Source organism: Eleginops maclovinus, chromosome 5 (genome assembly GCF_036324505.1).
Source record: "Eleginops maclovinus isolate JMC-PN-2008 ecotype Puerto Natales chromosome 5, JC_Emac_rtc_rv5, whole genome shotgun sequence".
Classification (NCBI taxonomy): Eukaryota; Metazoa; Chordata; class Actinopteri; order Perciformes; family Eleginopidae; genus Eleginops; species Eleginops maclovinus.
The window spans coordinates 11,997,697-12,018,802 of NC_086353.1; the positions used below are offsets into that span (position 1 = coordinate 11,997,697).

General features: G+C 41.1%; 1 protein-coding gene across 1 annotated transcript in view; it reads right to left on the reverse strand.

The window, feature by feature from the left end:
- mast1a (microtubule associated serine/threonine kinase 1a) overlaps nucleotides 1–21,106 on the reverse strand; it is a 61,938-nt gene that overhangs the window by 28,656 nt on the left and 12,176 nt on the right. The window contains exons 2-3 of the mRNA XM_063884160.1: nucleotides 18,389–18,420; nucleotides 1,079–1,167 (exon numbers count right to left, since the gene is read on the reverse strand). Of these exons, the coding sequence (XP_063740230.1) occupies nucleotides 1,079–1,167; nucleotides 18,389–18,420 (121 nt within the window). The remainder of the gene's footprint in view (nucleotides 1–1,078; nucleotides 1,168–18,388; nucleotides 18,421–21,106) is intronic.

A 21,106-nucleotide genomic window follows, 5' to 3' on the forward strand; every position in this document is an offset into this window, starting at 1 on the left:
GGCAAATTAAGCACCTAATTTATGCATTTTATCTAATTTAAATATATGTAGCATAGGAGCTAAGATATGCTAATTGCTTGGCAGTGCAGTCATAAGTGTATTTTACCCATTTTCTTTGGTTGCTCTGAGAAGGTTTTTTTATGTCTTATTTGTGTAGGTTAAGGGGCCATAAACCTGCACAATCCTGAATTTGGCCACCAGGACACAATGAAAACACTGTTATGGCTATGAATGAAATTGTGACACCTACTGTAATAAGGTAGTTTCTACTTGATTGTGTCCTACAGTACTAAATTACGTAGCTAATCATACATTAAATAGCAACTTAAAACCAGTTAAAATCTTGTTCTTGCGGACCTCTAGTGTATTGGTGCATAGACATTTTTTTTTTCCATGGCACCCTCTCACTTATTACAGGTGTTTCAACATACACGTGACACAGATCATTGTCACCATGACAACTGGCAACTGTGAGTGTTAATACAGCGTCTTTGAGACGTTTGTTGCTTGTTTTTCAGCTCTGATGTTGTGTTGTTGCCCTTCTGGCGCTGTTGGACCGTCCTTAAGGCGCTCCAGGGTGTCACAGCACCCACTGTGAGGACCACTGCATTAGTCATTGAACTGACACAATCTAAGTACACTTCTACATCGCAGTCAGGTCATCACATTTATATAAATTGAGATTGATTAGATGACCTTCAAAAATAATCATTGACTTTATTTTTTTCTTTGTAAAAAAATGTATTGAAAGATTTGATGTGAAGTAGAAGATCAAAAGTCAAAAGATCAAATTTAATGTCCAAATGGACCCAAAAGCTGTTGTATTGTATGCTACAAGACTACACTGAAGACTGCATTTATGGTAATTCTGTTCTTTTAAGACAAGCAAAAATGTGAAAGCTGAAAAGATCCTGCAGTAGTGAAAAGAAGTAGGCTGCATGTGGCACAGTCCCAAACTACAGCTAGATTCTTCCTAAATTGCTATTTTTCAAGTCAGATTTTTCGATTATGTTATTTGAATTATTTTTTAATTTGTTAATCTCACACTGTATCATGGATATAACCTTTATATACTGACCTATGTGTCCTGGCAGTGGAGAGTGCGGCCGTGGCAGAGTGGGCGACGTACTGGTCAGGATGAGGCTTTTCCTGTTACTGGTTCGGCAGCTAGAACACATAGGAGAGCAAAGAGCACATCAATATTTATCTTCATTCATTTCTTTACTGACAACAGTCAGATGAGAGCTCACACACCACTGAGTGTCCTCCAGGTTTATGAACACTTTGTTTCTGTGTGTGTGTGTGTGTGTGTGTGTGTGTGTGTGTGTGTGTGTGTGTGTGTGTGTGTGTGTGTGTGTGTGTGTGTGTGTGTGTGTGTGTGTGTGTGTGTGTGTGTGTGTGTGTGTGTGTGTGTGTGTGTGTGTGTGTGTGTGTGCGTGCGTGTGTGTGCGTGAGTGTGAGCGTAAGTGTGTTTCCTTGTCACCTTGAGTAAATGCATAGCATATATTACAGTATGTTTGAGGAGTGCATGCTTCTTTATCTTGAGCACAATATGTCTCGTGTGTGTGCTTGTTGCAGGCCATAATACGAGGCTTTATTGACGTCCGCCCACCCACAGGGGAGATTGACAGAGCAACAAAGATTTTTAATTTCCTCTAGGTCCAGCTCTCTGTCGGCTGCTGCCATGAAATATAATGGAAGGAGTGATGAGGCGGAGGGAGTGATGGAGAGACAGACGGAGAGGAAGAAAAGGAGAGGGGAGGGCAGGTATAGACCATAATGAAGAACTGAAATTATTGAACCATAAAGGCTTCACACGCTGCTCCTGCTGCAAGCACCTTTCTTTGAACAATTTCACAATGGGAACACAGAGATGCACAAGGTTTATTGTCCTACACAAACACCTCATAAAGTGGATCTTTCAGGCTTTATTTTTGTGCGCAGATCAGATTTGCTCATGGGTCTTGCCTGTCAGACCAGATTTGCACAATCACATCTGACGAACAATACAAGTTTGCTCCATATTGCATCAGCCTGCAATACATCTGTGATGGAAGGGCTGTAAATCACACGCACACAACAAAAAATTAAAAACTGCACGGTCACACAACACACTTTAGTTATTTGATGTTTCTTCCTCGATCAATAATCTATATGCTCCCACATCCTGCCATCCAGCCTCATCCCTCCCTCTACTGATGTCTTCAGCACTCTGAGACATCAAACCCCTGGCAGGATTTTATCGGTGGCAGTGTGTCTCTGTGGGCGCCAGCTGAGGGAGGGCTTGTACTCAACCTTGCAGAACAGAGGAGGAGGAGCATATTGAAATATTTAAGGGAAATGCATTAGCTTAGGAAGGAGGGCTGGAAGTGAATTCACACCACCCTTCGCTACAGCTCCAAGAAAAGAAAAGGGGAAGGGTGAGGGAAGAATTAAAGAAGACAACAAAGAAAAGAGTTGGTGGGTTCCTGCAGTATATTCCTCTGATTTCCTTTCTGTCATGCTTTTCTTTTTCTGCAATACTTCATGCCTGCAATCATCTTCCCTTTCACTCACTCCCTAACCTGTAGTCTCTCACATCCACATTTTCCATGCTGCTCTTCCTCAATCAAAAGCTGATTCACTTGAGCATATGGAAGTCAAGCTTCACTCCAGAACAAATTCTTAGCTTTTGATTCATGATTAATCACACCAATAGCGGCGCGACTCTGTCAGTGATTCACTTGAAGGTGGAGTCTCTAATGTTTCAAACCACATATTAAAGGGAAAGGGATTTCTTCCTACCTGCCTCGTTTCTGTGACTATTTCTTGGTACTTATAATTATTCATACTTTTAAATTACCATTTCACTTTCAGTCTCAATAAATCTCTTCCGCATCTTTCAGTAACTCCTCAGTCAGCTGTTTCTATTTCATCTCATCTGCATTTTTCTGTTCTTATTCTGCTTTGTCTTTCTTCCACATGAATTCTCTGAAAGATGAATAATTAAAACATAGGAAGTCCAGGAAACTGATTCTCCACTCCTACTGCCCGTTTTACTGTTATAGAGTCATCTAAAGCATTGAAGACTTTAACAAAATGAAAAAACCCATGAGGGCAAAGCAATCTAATCTTCCCATAAAGCCAGATGTCTCTCGCAACCACTGTGCTTTATAACATTGTTATCTTAAATGAATGCTGTAAAAGGGCATCTTGCCCAAAGCATGTGTACTGTAAAAAAGGCTTAAAAGGAGTACTGCTCTTTATTATATACTCCAGTTTTCTGCCACATTTGTATTACCAGAAAGGTCACATTAGAGTTCTGCTTCTTTTATTCCTGCAAAATGGGAGGGGTACATCCGGTGTGTGTGTGTGTGTGTGTGTGTGTGTGTGTGTGTGTGTGTGTGTGTGTGTGTGTGTGTGTGTGTGTGTGTGTGTGTGTGTGTGTGTGTGTGTGTGTGTGTGTGTGTGTGTGTGTGTGTGTGTGTGACTTTAAATCACTCTGTCACGGTTATGGTCATACTGCATGGTTTCATCCAGCCTCAATCTGGTTAAGGTGTGTGTGTGTGTGTGTGTGTGTGTGTGTGTGTGTGTGTGTGTGTGTGTGTGTGTGTGTGTGTGTGTGTGTGTGTGTGTGTGTGTGTGTGTGTGTGTGTGTGTGTGTGTGTGTGTGTGTGTGTGTGTGTGTGTGTGTGTGTGTGTGTGTGTGTGCACAGTTGGTATTGCCATCTTTGAATCATAAATCAAAAGCTGTCTCTAGCTTTGTGGTCAAACAATCCTGAATACATCATCCACGTCTCTCTTCTGTTCTCAGGCAGCTGGTGATGTTTGGATTTATTCAGTCATCCACTTACGCATTAATGAATTTTGATCAGAAAAATGAAGCTTCACTGAAAATGAGACACTTCCATTTTAATGTATTCAAACCCATTCAGATTCAATTAGGTTAATCGAGAACAAATTCTTGATGCATAATGAATTGACCAAGAGGAAAATAGACGGAAGATATTGTGAGCGGGAATGTACCACATTACCATGGCAACACATTCAGAGTCACACGCGAAAAAGCAAACAGTGACATCTCCATTTTTTTTTCACCAGAGCGCACAGTGATAAATAGACAGCTTGTGGTAACAAATGAAAAATAAAGGTGAGCATCAAACTGAATCCGCTCTGATCTGAGGCGAGTAAATTAGATCTGAAGTTAACAACAACACTGTGAGTCAGAGTCTGTTGATATGACGGAGCCAGAGACTGTTTGTATGTGATGCCAGTCTTATAATCCATCATAATCCACTGTGTAATCCATCATGCAGGCCCAATCTGTGAGTGTGACAGAGGAGTAGTGGTGAGACTTGTGGTGCTGTCAGTCAGACAGAGTGTGATTCATCGGGGTCAGCGGTGCATGGCTCTATAGTGTCGGCCTCTGTTGACCGATACCACAGCTGAGGAGAGAGACACGCCAGTGGAAAACAACTTTTAATTTGGAGCGAGAAACAAGGTGTGATAGTGTCAGCCCAGTGTCTCCGAGTCTGTCAGGTGCAAGGTGAAAATCAATGTTTGTTTGGTTACAGCATGCAGGTGGTTTGTGTGTCCAGGTTGTCTCGAGAAACACCTCCAGAGTGATGAATGACAGCAGTGACAGGAGAGACAGTACGAACCGGGATGGTGGGAAAGAAACAACTAATCTATTTTGCATGAAATCTGTTTGTTCATAAGAAATGTTCATTAAATATCCACAAACACTTTGCAACAAAACAGATTCACAATGGATGTGAAATCTGTCAAATATTCAGGTTCAACGTGTTTCCTCCTACAAAATGCTGCTTTTGGCAACTACAGTGTGATTTACCTTTTTATGGATGAGTTTAGCATCTCAAAGAGGACCTTCAAAAAAAAAATGTGCTTAAATATTCAACAAGTGTACGCTGCTGTAAAGCCCAAGGTAAGATTCTTAGACTTTTGCAACCAATTATTGCAAGATAATTATCATAGAGTGTGCATCCCTTTAGCTTTCAGTGTTCATTCCCTCCGATATACCCACTTTACACTACCTGCTCAGCAATGAAGAGCACATAGATGCAGTAAAAGCAGAGTGTGTGAATATAATGGAGCATTTATACACTAAAAAAAACAGATATTTTCCTCAGAAGATGATGGAGACCAAAATAGAGATTAAAATGAATACACATCAAACTTAAAATAATCAGGGAGCCACAAACTCAATGACAACTAAAACTATAATAATATATAATAAAACGTTGTTACATAATAATGAAGTCAATACAGTTGAATCTGATGCGGGAAGTAGCCAGAAACACTTTTAACTCCTTTAAGCAGCCATTTTTAACTCAATAACACATGGGAAGCAGGACATGAACCTGAGTTTCTTTCTCCGTTTGATATTAGCAATAATTACGACTCCCCCAAAACTCATTTGCCAAGGAAAATGAGGTGTATACAAAGGGTATTTGGTGGTGACAGGGTTGCATGGTGACACGCTGATGCTAGAGGACAACATGAACAGACAAAGTCAAAGGTGACCGGCAGAGAAAACTAAATTGCTCGAACAACAAACAGAGACACACAAAGGTGACAGCCAACAACCTCACTCTCTGCTCCCAATAATGGAACCCAGGGCTGTCATACAACCCCCGGTCAGCCTGCTGCAGAGGGGTCAGAGGATAAATCTGTGGTTCTGACTCGTGCAGAAGCTTTGACGAGCAATTATGCCCCTGCAGGCCCACGGCTGGCACGGAGCCATTTGTCTCACACACACACAGTCACAAATGTGCACACAATCATAGAAAAATGCACGGTGTTGGTCCCCTGACATGAAAAGTGTCCCAGACTGTGTACACTAAATACAGCAATAAGAGATGCACACAATAACACTTGGAAACAGGTCATTGAAACTTCACACGCCGTGCATCGCTGGTACTCATAGACTCTCTAAGTTTCTAGGCTTTTGAGTTAGGTCACTATCTGAAAAAGGGCATAACTGTCATCAGTAACACAAACTAGCCTGGTATTTTGATACAACTGAGGTATAGTAATTGATGGGCACTGAAAACAACGGTGCTTTATTATATACAACCATCTTAAAAAAAGACAAAAGTTAAGCAAGATTATCTAAACCAACTACAGCAACTGGGTTAGGTCAAATTGTACAGAAGAAGTCTGTAAACTGTGATAGAGGTCGTGTCTTGCATTTTTTTACTGAAGTCCCCATGTAGGTAACCCAGATGACTTCAGAAAACTAGAAAAAATAACACAAAACAATAATATGTGTGTCTGTCTGTCTGTCTGTCTGTCTGTCTGTCTGTCTGTCTGTCTGTCTGTCTGTCTGTCTGTCTGTCTGTCTGTCTGTCTGTCTGTCTGTCTGTCTGTCTGTCTGTCTGTCTGTCTGTCTGTCTGTGTGCTCTGTAGGACCACTACTGATTATCCAATTGCATGCGGGACAATGCAGGTATGAGTGAGGGCTTGTGCATGCTTAATGTGTCTTACCTAGCAGATGATTAACTGTGTGTGTGTGTGTGTGTGTGTGTGTGTGTGTGTGTGTGTTGTTGTCGTCAGTCGTTAGTGTCATCTTCTGCTCAGTAAGTGTCTCTTCTGCTCACAGGTGATCACAGGCACAGAGGACACCAGACGCTCCTGATGGTTACACCATCGATCTGTCCATGCTCACTTCCTGTCAGGTGAAATCTCTCTCTCTCTCCTCTCTCTCTCTCTCTCTCTCTCTCTCTCTCTCTCTCTCTCTCTCTCTCTCTCTCTCTCTCTCTCTCTCTCTCTCTCTCTCTCTCTCTCTCTCTCTCTCTCTCTCTCTCTCTCTCTCTCTCTCTCTCTCTCTCTCTCTCTCTCTCTCTCTACCTCTCTACCTCTCTCTACCTCTCTACCTCTCTCTCTCTCTCTCTCTCTCTACCTCTCTCTCTCTCTCTCTCTACCTCTCTCTCTACCTCTCTCTCTCGCTACCTCTCTCCCTCAGGACCTCTTATAGGTAAGTGCATGTTTACAATCGAGGAAAATGGGATGGAAATTTTGCCAGGATAAAATTCAACCCCTATAAGAGCTTTGCAGACCAACAAGCTGTTTCCCTGTTAGTGAATCATCTTAAGGAACATCCACAGTTCTTACTGCCAGAATTTAAATTGGAACAGCCAACCGAATCGAAGTGGATCCCAAAACTCAGGAAAGTGGCTAAATCAAGCCACGTGGGCAGATCCATCAAGCATGAGGCATTCAGATGGAGGGGGTGATTGAGTGAAGCTGACATACAGCAAATAAAAGTTAACAGGTGAAAAACGAGGATGGGAGGAAAGAAAATGACAGGATGAAAATAGGAGGCGATGATACTGTACACCAGGACTGCTTGGTGTTCGGGGTTGCAGCAGGGTTAGTCACATGGCTTTCTTGTTGCTATGCAATGTTGCACAGAGAGACACAAATAGAGGCTTTTGCTGATATTCCCCATGAAAGAGAGGCTAAGCAGAGGGAGTAAGAAGGCAACTACAAAAGTAACAAACACAGTTTCACAGTTGAAAGAAAAATGAAGAATTTAGAAGAAAAGGGAAAGGCAGAGAAAGGAGGTCACAAAAACAAACTGACTGAGCTACCCCGTCTTTTCAGCACAAAAAGCTATAATTTTGTCGATTCATGCTGTGACTAGCAGGCAATTATCAGTTTTCAAAGGGATTTTCTGCTTTTTAAATCAATCCTTGTTGTGAGCTTTTCAAAGAGCTGTAAGTACGCTTGTTATGTGAAACTAAAAAAGATGTTACTAAAGATCAAAGGCCATCTTTGAAATGAAACATTGGGTCTCATATTAGGTGTATGGCCCTCTACAGTCACTCATTACCAAGACCATGCCATGAAGTGGATTTTGTAATATACTTATGTTTAATCAGCTTGTTTTGATCTCTTAAAGAGGCCCTTTCATTGTCAATTTCAGATTCATATTTGTATTTTGTGGCTCTACTGTGACATGTTTACATGCTTTAATGTTCAAAAGGAGCTTCATTTTTCTATTACTGCCTGTGCTACAGCACTTATTTTCACCCTCTGTGTGAAATCATAGCCCAGGCTGCTCTGATTGGAAAGCTGGCCGGCTCTGTTGTGATTGGTCAAATGCTTAGAGAAGTACCGCCCCTCAAGAACATGTGTTGTAGCACTAGCCAATAGAAATGTGGCATGTTTCACAGTGATGTGACTATGTTACAGATGTAAACAAAGGAGTACAATCACTGTGTTTAAGGAGGGGGGGAGTGTGTGGAAAGAAAACTCCTTTTGCAGAGGAACTTTGGGATTTTAGCCTCTGCAGACCATTGACATGCACACACACCTATATAACACACTACAAGAAAGGAGAACCCCAAAAAAGCATTAAAGAGCGCCTTTAGAACTGCTCAAAAACAAAGCAGGTTTGATGTGATGATGGTAAAGCTTTAAACCAGTTATAGTGCAAGAAATGCATTCAACAACATAGTATCGTGTGTTTCTGTGGTCTACAACACCACAGTACATAAATACAATATGACAGGACACAAGAAGTGTGTCCCTTTCACTCCTCTCCACTCGGGAGGTGTTGTCAGATGTCCTCTAAAGGTGTGAAAGAGTATCCTCGGGCAGAGTGATGCAGCAGGAAGTTGTGGCATTGCAAAGATCTATCTGGATCTTTCTGCATGTGTCACCATAATTCATCTGGTTTCCTGTTTGTCTGCATTAGTCTCTCCACGTGGCTGTTGCTATCTGTTGCTATCTGTAGGTCTCAGTAACGGCAGAGAGCTGATGTAGGAACAGCCAACAGTGCTCTGAATCAACACAATCATGACTTTTGTCTTTGTTCCCACCATGACCTTATTAACAGCAAATGATCCGTAGCCATCTCCTCATACGGAATAAAACACTCCCTTCAGTGAAAAGCTTATTCGGATGAGTGGGGAGTCTCACAGCATGGCTAATAGACATTAAAAGTGATTTAATCAGATTATGGATAATGCATCTGGATTCACAACCAAGCATGGCCACAGCTTCTATCGCTTAGTGGGAGGCAGGAATGGAGATGGCAGTAGGATGCTTGACTCAATTAAACGACTGGCTTATTACTACTTGACATTAAATTATGACACCACTGATTTTAATCAAGGACAGCCTGATGACAAAATAGATATTTTGTGCTCAGAGGATTTTTTTTACAGTTTGGTTTACAAGTAATCAATGCTTTGATTTACTGTAGAGCACTTTGCTGGCAAAAGGTGACTTCCTGGACAGAAAGTCAGTTTTTTTTTTTTATGACATTAGATTACAAAAGAGCATATATTACCAGGGTTAGTCAGGATAGCATTGTTGAAACAACGTCGTTTTCATAGTTTCCTCAATTTCCCACTACCCAATTGCAAGCACTGGTGATGTTCACTTTTAATAAAGTAAACCCAATTGAAAATCAAATAGTTTATCGATAATTGTAGGTGTAAAAAGTCTCAGGAAATGGTAGAGGGTCACAAAAACATATTTTAAATGCTAGTTCATTGAGTTTACTGTAAAACAACTGATAAAACTCCATCCATTAGGGGTAAAATACATTTGATCAAACTAGTGTTTTCAAAGGTCAAGAATGAACTGTAACTATCTGCAGGAGAGTGCTATGTGCGCCTCTTACATTTAAATTACCGCTTTTTATTCATTCTGTATGTTAGGGATTATTATTTAAAATGGCTCCTGACATACATGTATACCCTCATATAAGGAATATGAGATGACACTTACATCAATACATACAGAGTTTGGCCGTAACATAGGGTCAGGGAAACACAATGGTAAGACTTCATGAATCACCATGAGAAAGCATTTATTAATGAATGTAGTCTTTCAACAGCAGTGTACAAAAATGAACGGCATCTAATGTATTACCAAATGTACACAGCATAAAACGGTAAGGTCATTACACTTTCATAATTTCTAAGTTATGAAGGATTTTCATGTCTTTTGAAGGTCGGTCTGCAAATTAGGAAATATCCTAAAAAGACTGACAACTCCAAGCAGCGCACATGTGAAGTCCCACGTATTGTTATCTTAACCATGTTGCTTATCCATGCATGATATACATGTGTTCCTTTCATAACTACATACATAGTCATTCAAAAGGACTCCAAAAGTATGTTTTTTTGTTTAATTTGTATATTTTCTTTTAAATATTGAATGTGTAAATAGGCAGCAGAGCCCAATGTAATCAGAGGGTCACAAGATGATATAACGAGCTTAATTGTTGTAGGATTATTTTATGTAGTCATGGATGAGATTTTAATTTGTGTTCATTCCTGATAGTTAATTAATACAAGATAAAATAATGTCTGCTTTTCATGCCTGAGTTCATGGTAAGTCATGTAAAGTGCTGCCAAGCAGGACATCAACCTAAAGTCTAACTAACCTGTATGCAGATTTTCAACCGAAAAATACATGCATAAGCAGTTCATGTTGACAGGCTGTCTTTCGACTCACGCCTGTATATGAGCTGTTGTGTTATCATGTCATAGCAACATCAACGATAAGCCACCAACAGTCTGTGTGTTTTGGTTAAGGCCAGCCTGAACCCCAGCCAGGAGCAGATGGTGCTGTCAGGCTACAAAAAACCGGAGTGAAGTACAAAAAGGAGTTTCCTTTTTATACGTTCTTTCACTGTACAGCTCCTTCAATAAAAAAGTCCAGTCAAGCAATGCAACTGCTAAAAGAAATGTCACAGAACCTCAATGTGTTATGCATCTGTTGCTGCAAGGAGGTCGATACATTTCTGATTTAACCTCATGTATGAATGATATGCAGACACAAATATCAGAGAAATCTTATTTTGGTAACCTCTAAAAGTCATAAGATCACTAAGTATGTGCTTAACTGCAATCATGGATAATTTGTTGATTCCAAAGTACATAATTGAGCTATCGTGTCGATCATTATTATGTATGCAGGGTTTAAAATAGCCTGGATTACCTGTCACAAATATGATAGGCGTAATCAATTTGAAACTACAGTAGCAAGGTGGGAGTGGGGTTACAACTTACAATAATGGTCATTATTGATTACTGCCGATTATTTAATAGATTAATTGTTAGGTTGATAAAATGTCAGATATTTAAATGTCTTTCCCAGTTTCTCTGGTGATTTCTGAGGTGATGTCTTTTTAATGTGTTGTTTGTCAGTCCAAAACCCAAAGATATTCACATTTAATTTGATACACAATGATCATACTGCTGTGTATTCATGAAAAATTGCTTTTTCTATATTGATCGATCACCATAATAGTTACAGAATATTATATTAATATAATCATTTAAAACTCATAAACAATAAGTCAACTAATCAAGGCAGCTCTGGTAAGAGTTGTTTTTGTATTTTATTTGCAGGGTAATTATAAACAACTACCAACAAAAAAAGCTATCTGTTATCTTTGATTCCAGAAAAGACTCCATAAAGGCTCATCTTAACGGTGTTCCTTCTGTAAAGCACTTTGAATTGCCTTGTGTTAAAAGGTGCTATATATAAACTTGCCTTGTCTTGCCTAAGAAATCAAAAAGCAAACAGTATTTGTACGATCTCTTCTAAATTACAGTTTTCTTCTTACATCTTTACTGAAAAATGAACATTGGCAGTAAATACTGTGTGTCAGTTGGATGACATGTCCTATGCGTCGTTCATGAGTGGGATAATTTGCACCGTGCATCATGTGCATAAACGAATATGTGAGTGGGATAAAAGTGCACATTCTGTGTGTGAGTGAGATAAACATTAAGACTTGCTTCACTTGTTTGTCATCCAGTCTCTGAATGATCCGTCTCTCTGTCAGGATCTCAAAAAACATCTTCTTTGAAGGAAAGGAAGTAGACGGAGACAGACTGAGAGTGTTTCGTCACTGTTAACCCTGCTGGGTTCCTCTTAAATGTAGGCTGAGACTCTACCTGAGGCTCAGCCTTTCATCCCACCACTCTCTTCCTCCTGTAGCTGCTCACTCTGCTTTCTGTCTGTCTCTCTTTCTCATTTTTACTGTCTTCCTTTAGCTCAATCTGTTTGGGAGTGGGCACAAAGCATTATCTCTCTTAATTGCCATAGCCAGCCAAGAAAAGACACACACACACACACACACACACACACAAACACACACACACACACACACACACACACACACACACACACACACACACACACAACTGAAACAATGCAGGCACACACACACACAATGCAGAGTGAGACGAAGAAAGTAATATCAAGGATTAATGATCTGATGATATTTATAACTCAGAATTAGGGCTGGGTAATGTTCCATACTAGAGTTTCAAAACCAACCAATAATATATTTTTAATGCCTCGCTGAGAGCAAAAGAAACTTTCCTCTTTTACGTTTAACAAAAAAGTTTCAACACAAGCCGCAGTAACTTTGTGTGCGCTCAGGTCCAAGTTTGTTAAGTCTATGCAGCTAAAACACGCAATTTGACAATGTCACTTTTTTACTATTTTCTCATGAAACTAAAGGGCCCTACCAATACTAGCAATGCAAAAACATCTACCTGTGTGGAATAGGATATGTCACGCGCAAAAATATATTCAAGATTTCAAGAATAAATGGCCATTGTTTTCTAGCTGGAGCTGCTTTTATACTAGCCACTTGAATATTTAACTAGCACAGACTGTAAACAAAGACAACAGCAAACACATTCCCTAACACACATGTTCCCTCTCATAAACACACATACTGCATGGTGGCCGGCAGACAGAGGCAAGGAGGATTTATTCTTGTTCATATACAGAGTATCCTGCTGTTCATTCCCGCACAGTCAGAGCAACGGTGAAGACTCAGACTAATCCCCCTGTGATCAGAGGAGATGAAGACAGCTAAAATGAAGCGCTGCAGGAGGGACTAAAGGGTCTGCAGGGGATTGTACATCAGGGAGAGAGGAGAGGAGAGGAGAGGAGAGGAGAGGGGTGATTGAGTTTAAGAGGCAGAAACGAGTCACATACAGAGAAAATAGAGACGAGGAACATTTAAATGAGTAGATGACAAGACAAAAGAAATGATGTGTTTCCTTAAGGACAGAAAATGAAGGGAAAAAAAGAAGGTGGTTGAGAGAGAAAATTATGAAGAGAGAAAGTGGTGAAGAGAGAAAGTGGTGAATAGGAAGAAGAGCGAGGTCTTGTGCCAAGCAGACAGCGCTGCCCACTGTTGGCGCTCTGCTACACAATCACTCCCTGGACACTGATAATAATACCTTCAATTCATAATGCTATCTCTGGCACACAGGCTACTGGCCAAGCGCACACATGCCTTCCAGTGTGTGTAGATGTGTGTGTGTATGAAAGATTGAGTCATAATCTAAAGCAGATTAAATCCTTGTGCACATTTGCATCAATATGAAAAAGCTCAACAAGGATAAAAATACAATCAAACCTCGATGCATACTTCAGAAGCTCCATTTCAAAAAAGGAAAAGCATACTGAATGCACAAAGTAATATTACATTAACACATGTAAAGACATCCAGTAAGCACACGGGAAAGCACACACACCATATTGCTGAAGCTAAATGGAGACAGGGAGACAACTGTGAGACAGCATGATAGCTGGCAGGAATAACGGAAACACCGTGGAAAAACAAAACAACCTCCTCGGAAGAACCAACACACACCAACAATAGTAGGGCACCACACCGGTCACACACACTTCACAGAGACAGATGGTTGTCGTTTACCTTTTTGTGCGTCGAAACATGTTGCTAGCAGCAGAGGCTGTGTTGGCAAATGATCATGAGAGCAGCTGAGCCTCTCTCTCACACACACACATACACACACACACACACACAAACAGAGGCAGTCAAGAGGCAGCAGTTACGCTCCACACCGGCATGTCAGCCTCCTCTGGCCAGTTAAAAGCACACACACTAAAACACACACACCGCTGCCTCGCTGTGCAAGAGTGTGTGCAAGGAATAGGAGAAAATGATTAGAGAGATTTGAAAATGTCAGCCATGTCACAACTGGAGGATTAAAGAAAGAGAGAGAGAGAGAGAGAGAGAGAGAGAGAGAGAGAGAGAGAGAGAGAGAGAGAGAGGGGAGAAAAAGAGAGAGAGAGAGGGGACAGGCTGCCCAGCATCCCTGTCAGGAGGAGGGAGGATTGTGGGGCTGCTCTCAAGGGTATCGTGCCAAGCCAGGAAGTGTGGAGAGACAGAGCGAGGGGGGAAGGTGGCAGAGGGAGAAAGAAAGAGAAGGGAAAGGGGAGGAGGGTCAATGCAGGTATGAATGAGAGAGAGAGAGAAAGCCAATCAGAGGTGAGGAGACAATGGAGCAACAAACTGTCGACTAATGTGAATAACAAGACGGGGTGGAATGAGGGAAAAGGGGGGGTTTAAGCTGGCACTGATATTAACAGGATACTCTTAATGACAAAAATATGAAAAAAAAGCAGCTATAGTTTATCCTTTTGTTGTTTGAAAGCTATTAAAGGATCAGGCTGGCATATTCTTTGTTTCTGTCATTAAAACCCATCAAAAGATAAAAAAAACGACAATGCTTTTGTCTGTCTCTCAATGCTTTCTGACTGTGCCGAGCTGTATGTGGCTCTACACACAGAAAACATTAGCTCCTGCCAAAGACGAAAATCTTTAACCAGTTATGAAAACAAACGCTGAAATAATTCGCTAAAACAGCACGGTATTTTGAGCTAATGTTACTCAAACTCTAGTAAATATAGCATAGCTTAAGGTTTGATCAGTACTATCCCTCCATTTTACAGCAGCAGGACCCAGATGTAAGACATACACAAAATAAACTACAGTGCCAAAGTTAAAGGTATTGAAGGTCAACAAGTGCATCAGCAGGACTGGTTATGTGTTTTGTTTGTATTTACTTTTAGGGTCTTATTTACATTACTGCCTTGTTTTTAGCGAGGCAGGAAAGGCAGGGGATGACCTGTCTCTACCCGTTCAGCTTCAACGGCGTCCAGATTTTTGGTCTATAAAGCTTGTCCTTTTAAAAAATCAAAACAAGACAAGAAAATGCAATATTACTCTTTATAATAAAGTAAAGATTGCTAAAAACTACAGAGCCAAGCTGCTTTAGGACAACTGAGCCACTAAAGAAATATCTATATATTTGTGATGTGCATTTAGTTATTGCATCTAGGACTCAATGTGCTTGGTTCCACAGTCTGGCTAGTATATAGGAAAGTGTTGTCAGATGGATCAACTCACTTTTGGTTTGGGGATTTCCCTGGGTTTTACTGACAGCACAAAATCTCAAGATAACATCAGCTTCCTTAAAAATGCACATTATAACACACATCTCCTATGAAAACCTCCATATTGGGTGAACTCCTGCATCCTCTATTTGTCCTCGATATCAGGAGCTGCTCTGAAAGAGAGATTTCATTTGTGTGTGAGTACGCCATCCCTCCCTTTGAAACAAAATCACCAAATGTTAAAGCTGACGTGGGGTGACAGTTGCACAGTAGTGCTGAGGGGAGTAATTCAATAATGGATGCCGTCTCTAATGTGGGAGTCTGGATGGATAAAATATACATGGGAGAGGAGGGAAGGGGGGAGGAGGAGGAGGAGGAGGAGGGGAGGCAGCAGGAGAAGGAGGGGGGTGATGATATCATTGAAACACAGTGGGGGGTCACAGACAGGGATGGGCAGCATGATATCATATGGATGACATGGTGCCATTTTTGTGTGAGCTCTCTCTTCCGAGGCTTATTTAACCTCTCAGGATTTCAGTATCTGGTGACCTGTTTGTCCTTCAGGTCCCTCTATTCTCACTCTGCTATAAACGTCCACAGGAGGATGTGAGCAGAAAAATCCAACAGGGGGGGGGGAATAGAGAGCAGAGAGAGCTGACCGTGAGCCTCCAGCTCCGGTGTCTCCCTCATGTCATGCAGTGACATCTGCTGCACAGAGGTCAGGGTTCAGGGAGCAAACACACTCGGTTTCAGCAGTCAGAGACACATGCGCATGGTTAGTGCACACCAGATTAGTGACCGCACACACAAAAGCATGCGCCGGAACTAAGGCAGTACATTGTAATAACACATGGACACACACACACATTAAATACCCCATGCATGTTTAGGCTGCCATCATCAGGCCAATGCTGCCAGAAACAACCTCTGCAGAGCAACATGCATACAGAATGTTGAACAGACAACTACACACAGTAATAAAATCAATGTTAAATAAAACTCAATACAGGGAAAGAAATCCATGCTTCACATTAACAACTTCCTGAGCTGCCGGCACAGTAACAGCTTATAAACAGATATAAGAGAGAGAGATGTTATTCTTATTCCGCTCACACAAAACACAAGAGGCCGAGCCAAAAGTAAGACGGGGTGAAAAGTATTGGTCTGGACTACAGCAATTTCATGAACATTTCAAGGATTTCAACACTCAACGTGATGATGGCAAAGTGAAAGCATTTTGTAGAAAATTACACCCCCCTCTAAGCTCAAAGGCATTTTTAGACAGCCTTTTCAGCTGACATAAGACACTTTTCCAAATTCTGCCTTAGTTCTGAAGTGCTAGCAGCAGCAGCCAGCTACGGCTTTCTGACTTTAAAAGTAGATGAGGAAATCCACTGTAAAAGAGATGATATTGTCAAGAAGTGAACAGTGATTAAGATGTAGCAAAAGAAAAACTAGCCAGAGAAAAAGACTCGTAGTAATGTGACTTCAGCTTTTGTGTAAACAAATCGGAGTGTATTCTTCCGGCTGTTTTTAAGGAAAAAAGTGACAAACACCATGTGCAAGAGAAAGAAAGAGTGGAGAGTTTCATTTCAGCACTGCGGACAGCGACTCAGACACATACATTACATTTAGAGAATCCGTTGCATTTAAAGACAGACTTTCCTCATTTTTTCTGCTCGAAGATCACAATTTTCCTGCCATAACTGTTTGGTGTAACAGTTTAACATGCCTGTGCCACAGATTAAGATACTTTAATCAGTTTTGTCAAACCTCTCAGGATCATTCACACTGTTTTCCAAATGGCCCAGAAAAAGTCTCTAGAGGTCTTTAATTCAGTCCCATCTCTGTGGAAAAGCCAACTGGACTTCTCTTTCTCTGGGAAGCCAATCTTGCTTTATGTAGCTTCCTGTTTAAATCTGCCATTTATTTTGACATTTTAAAGGAATTTCTACTAAACATTTAGTTCAAGAGCACAATGAGAACTGAAATGAGAAATGACTCGTCCTCATGCTCTCTGCTCAGGATTTCAATATTTGTTTATCTGCAAAATAACACTTTTAAACAAGTTAAGCCCTGTTTTTATTGGCAAACACTAGTTTTAAGTATGTTAAAAGTATGCTGATTGGGCTACTTGCAGTTCCTGTTTCCAATGTATCCATACAGACAACTCTAGTAAATACTTTGATACTGAAGAAACTCAAAATGGGCTGTTTCTCAGACAAGTTTCAAAGACATAAGGAGCGTCTTCTTCCCTCGGTTTATGAAAATGCAAAAACTGAAATAGTGGTGGAAAAGTCTGATACGAAAGAGAATTTTATACTCTTCTCTAAAAATGATTAAAGGGATTCAGTAACTACATGATGGTGTGTGCTGCCAGCTCACGTTTTATTTTTCTATTTCAGATAACTACACTGTAGCTTTTATATGAGAACTAAAGCCCTTGAATGTTGAATCTTAAAATGATCTCTGATGCCAGTGTACAATGAGAATTGAGGAGTGATTACAGCAACTGCTTATCCTTTCAATGTACATACACCCATGTGTTAAATGTATTGTGACGTCTTTGATTAACCATAATTGTCATGATGTATGCAAGGTCAGTCATACACTGTCTGCACTCTTGTTGTTGGCTTAACTCATTTGTGTTACACATCATGTACTGCTTTATTCTCCCTCCTCAACCTCTATGCCTTCCCACGCCCACGCAGGTTGTTGAGGTCAGAGCACGGCTCTCCTGCTGCTGAACTTTCATCGCACAGCTCACTGGTGCAACAGATTGAGCCGACAGAGACGCTCTGAGAGGGAAAGGGCTCACGCAGAGCGGGAACATGCTGCAGTCTGAAGGCAAAATATGTTAGTTTACAATCACTTCCTTTAACAGAGCTGACAGATTTAGTACTATGTTTGTCTTTCAGCTCAGAAAATGTGTAGCCATACCATATGGAAAAATGAGTAAACCAAAAATCTGTCCTGTATGTAATTTCATCGCACACAAGTTATTTTGAATATAAATCCATATTTGTGGATATTGTTTTGTCTTTTCAGAGAATAAACTATATTTCCATATATTTCTCTTTGGAAAATAATTCCATGAAGTCCACAACATTTCAGAAAGTCCAAGGAAACACAGAGAGTAGGGACAGTATCTCAATAAATACATCTATCCAGACACATCGTGTAAACTTCAACTTACCTGCTACTTTTCCTTGGCAGAGGTAGATCCTTCTGGTGAGAAAGGATGAGAAAAAGAGAAGAGGGGGAAGAACAGATAAGTTAGCCTCACTACAAGAGTGTAATGCATGCAATCAATAATAATCATCAAATGTACTGTCAGTGTGGGTAGAAATTATGAATTGATATAATAATAATATCAAGCTAATTTTATTGGATTAAAAGGCCTGATATTACGTAATGATGAAATTTTTTCTTAAAAATTCTTTGTATGTGTTTAATTACTGTTTTAAAAGCCCTTTAATATTAAATTTGTTTTTTAGTTGTTTTTTTTTGCATACGACGGTCCATTCCTTGTTCTAGTCCCCTTCCTGTTCAGTCACATCTGCGGCGATTTGCTTCCTGTTGAAAACTTAGCTGGTTTTGAAGAAAAAATGCCGACATTTTGCAAAACATAAAACAAACAGCTATCACTTGGAGGCACACAGTGGCAAACTGCGTGAGTTGTTTATTGTTAAAGGTCTTAAAAGGATGTTTTTATATGGTTTAATATTCGAAAAATTTGATGTGTTTTCGTCCTCAATTTCCCCAGATCAGCTCTTACTTGACATGTATCTGGGTTTTCCTTGTTATTTAAAATAAAAGCCAACGCATTTTTAAAACCAGTGAAGGTTAGATATAATTGTCATAAAGTAGTTCAATATGTTATTAGCTAGTTTTGTGATCCTTTTGCCGTGTGAATAACACAGTCTGAAAACTGATGCAATGTCAAGATGAATTACAGTATGACAAAGGTCAATTAAAACATTCTTTATCATAATTGGGCAAAATAGATCTGATATTAGACTCAGTGAATTTGTCGTTTTCCCACATTCCCAATTGAATCACTAACAGTGAAAAGGCAAGCAGTTGACGCTTTATGTCTGTTGTACGCGCTTTTTTTTTTTGACATTGTCAACAACCGATACATCTGCCAAAAGATACATCATTGGTTTTCAGCAGTGACTAGGAAAAAGAAGAAGCATCCACACCAGGGTCAAGAGAGGAATAATCCTCGGGAGAAAAAAGAGCAGAAATGGTGCTTCTATGCCAGCCAGGAGCAAGCTAAAATTGAAAAGGCTGCCTGAAAGAAAGTGCTCTCCAAGACCTCCAATAAATTTGGAAACTATAAGGTTAGACAAGCATTAGAATGCTAACCCTAAGAGAAGCTGACGCAGCCATAGTGACAGCTCGAGTGTTGGAGACGCAGAGGCGATGCAGTCTGTTATCGGGAAAACGGGAAATCTGAATCCGAAAAGGGGAAAATCGAACGCACCAGTGAATACTTCTATCCAGATCAGCCTAAAAATCGTTCTCCTTCCTCACCCTTACCCGTTGCTCCCTCACTCAAAGCAAGGTCACATGACAGCTTCATATCATGGCATCCACCTGTGGAAGACGATTCACAATTACAACCTGTCAGCAGGGAAAATGCAGACATCAAGCAACCGTCTCCACCAGAATTATTTGACCCAACTAAAACTGAAACAAAGGCTAAGGTTAGTAGAGCCAACCCCACCATGAATGCTCATGCTCCGTCGTATACTCCACGACATTTCCCTCAAACTGGCACACCCACGTCCAATTTAGGGGAGCCTTTGGCACAGTATTTGGTACGAAGAGACCTTGTGACTTCAGGGCTGTACCAGTTTGATGACAAGCCCGAGAATTATCGTGCATGGTACTCCTCCTTCTCAAGTGCAGCCAACGAAGTCAACCTAACAGCAACCCAACAGTTGGACCTCATGACCAAATGGCTTGGAAAAGAATCTAGTGAACAGGTTAAACGCATGCGATCGGTGCATGTCAACAACCCCAATCTGGCTCTAGACAAAGCATGGGAACGGTTGCGTGAATCTTATGCTGCCCCCGAAGTCATCGAAAAGTCAATGTTCCAGCGCCTGGACAACTTTCCTAAGATTTCAGCCAAGGATCACTTGAAGTTACGTGAGCTTGGGGATCTACTTGCAGAGATCCAAGGTGCTAAAGAAGATGGATATCTGACCGGCTTGTCCTATCTGGACACCTCTCGCGGGATAGGACCAATCGTGGACAAACTCCCTTACGGGCTTCAGGAGAAGTGGGTGTCCGCAGGGTCACGGTACAAAGAAGGAAGCGACGGGCGTTTCCCCCCCTTCGAGTATTTTTGCAACTTTGTTAGCTACGAGGCAAAAAAGCGTAGCGACCCTAGCTTCATTCATCAAGGCAGCACCACAACACCCACCAAACCTGACAAACCATTTTCACGGAACTTTAACACCAACAAACCCATCTCAGTGCACAAAACGGATCTTTCCACAACCAACGACCCTTACAAGAACTGCCCGTTACATAACAAACCCCATCCCCTTAAAAGGTGTAGAACATTCAGGAATAAACTCCTCGATGATAGAAAGGCCTTCCTCAGAGAGAAAGGAATATGTTTTAAGTGTTGCGCCTCCATCTCTCACCTTGCCAAAGACTGCAGGTTCTCTGTGAAGTGCTTTGAATGCAACAGCACCAGTCATGATACAGCCATGCACCCTGGCCCACCTCCTCAAACCGTCAAGGCTCCTTCACCGTCACGAGAGTACGGCGGGGAGGGAGAAGACGATCCCGACATTGCTGTCGTTGGAGCAAGCTGCACAGAAGTTTGCAGTCCAGGCCAGTGGAGCCGCTCATGCTCAAAGATGTGTCTCGCAAAGCTTTACCCCAAGGGTTC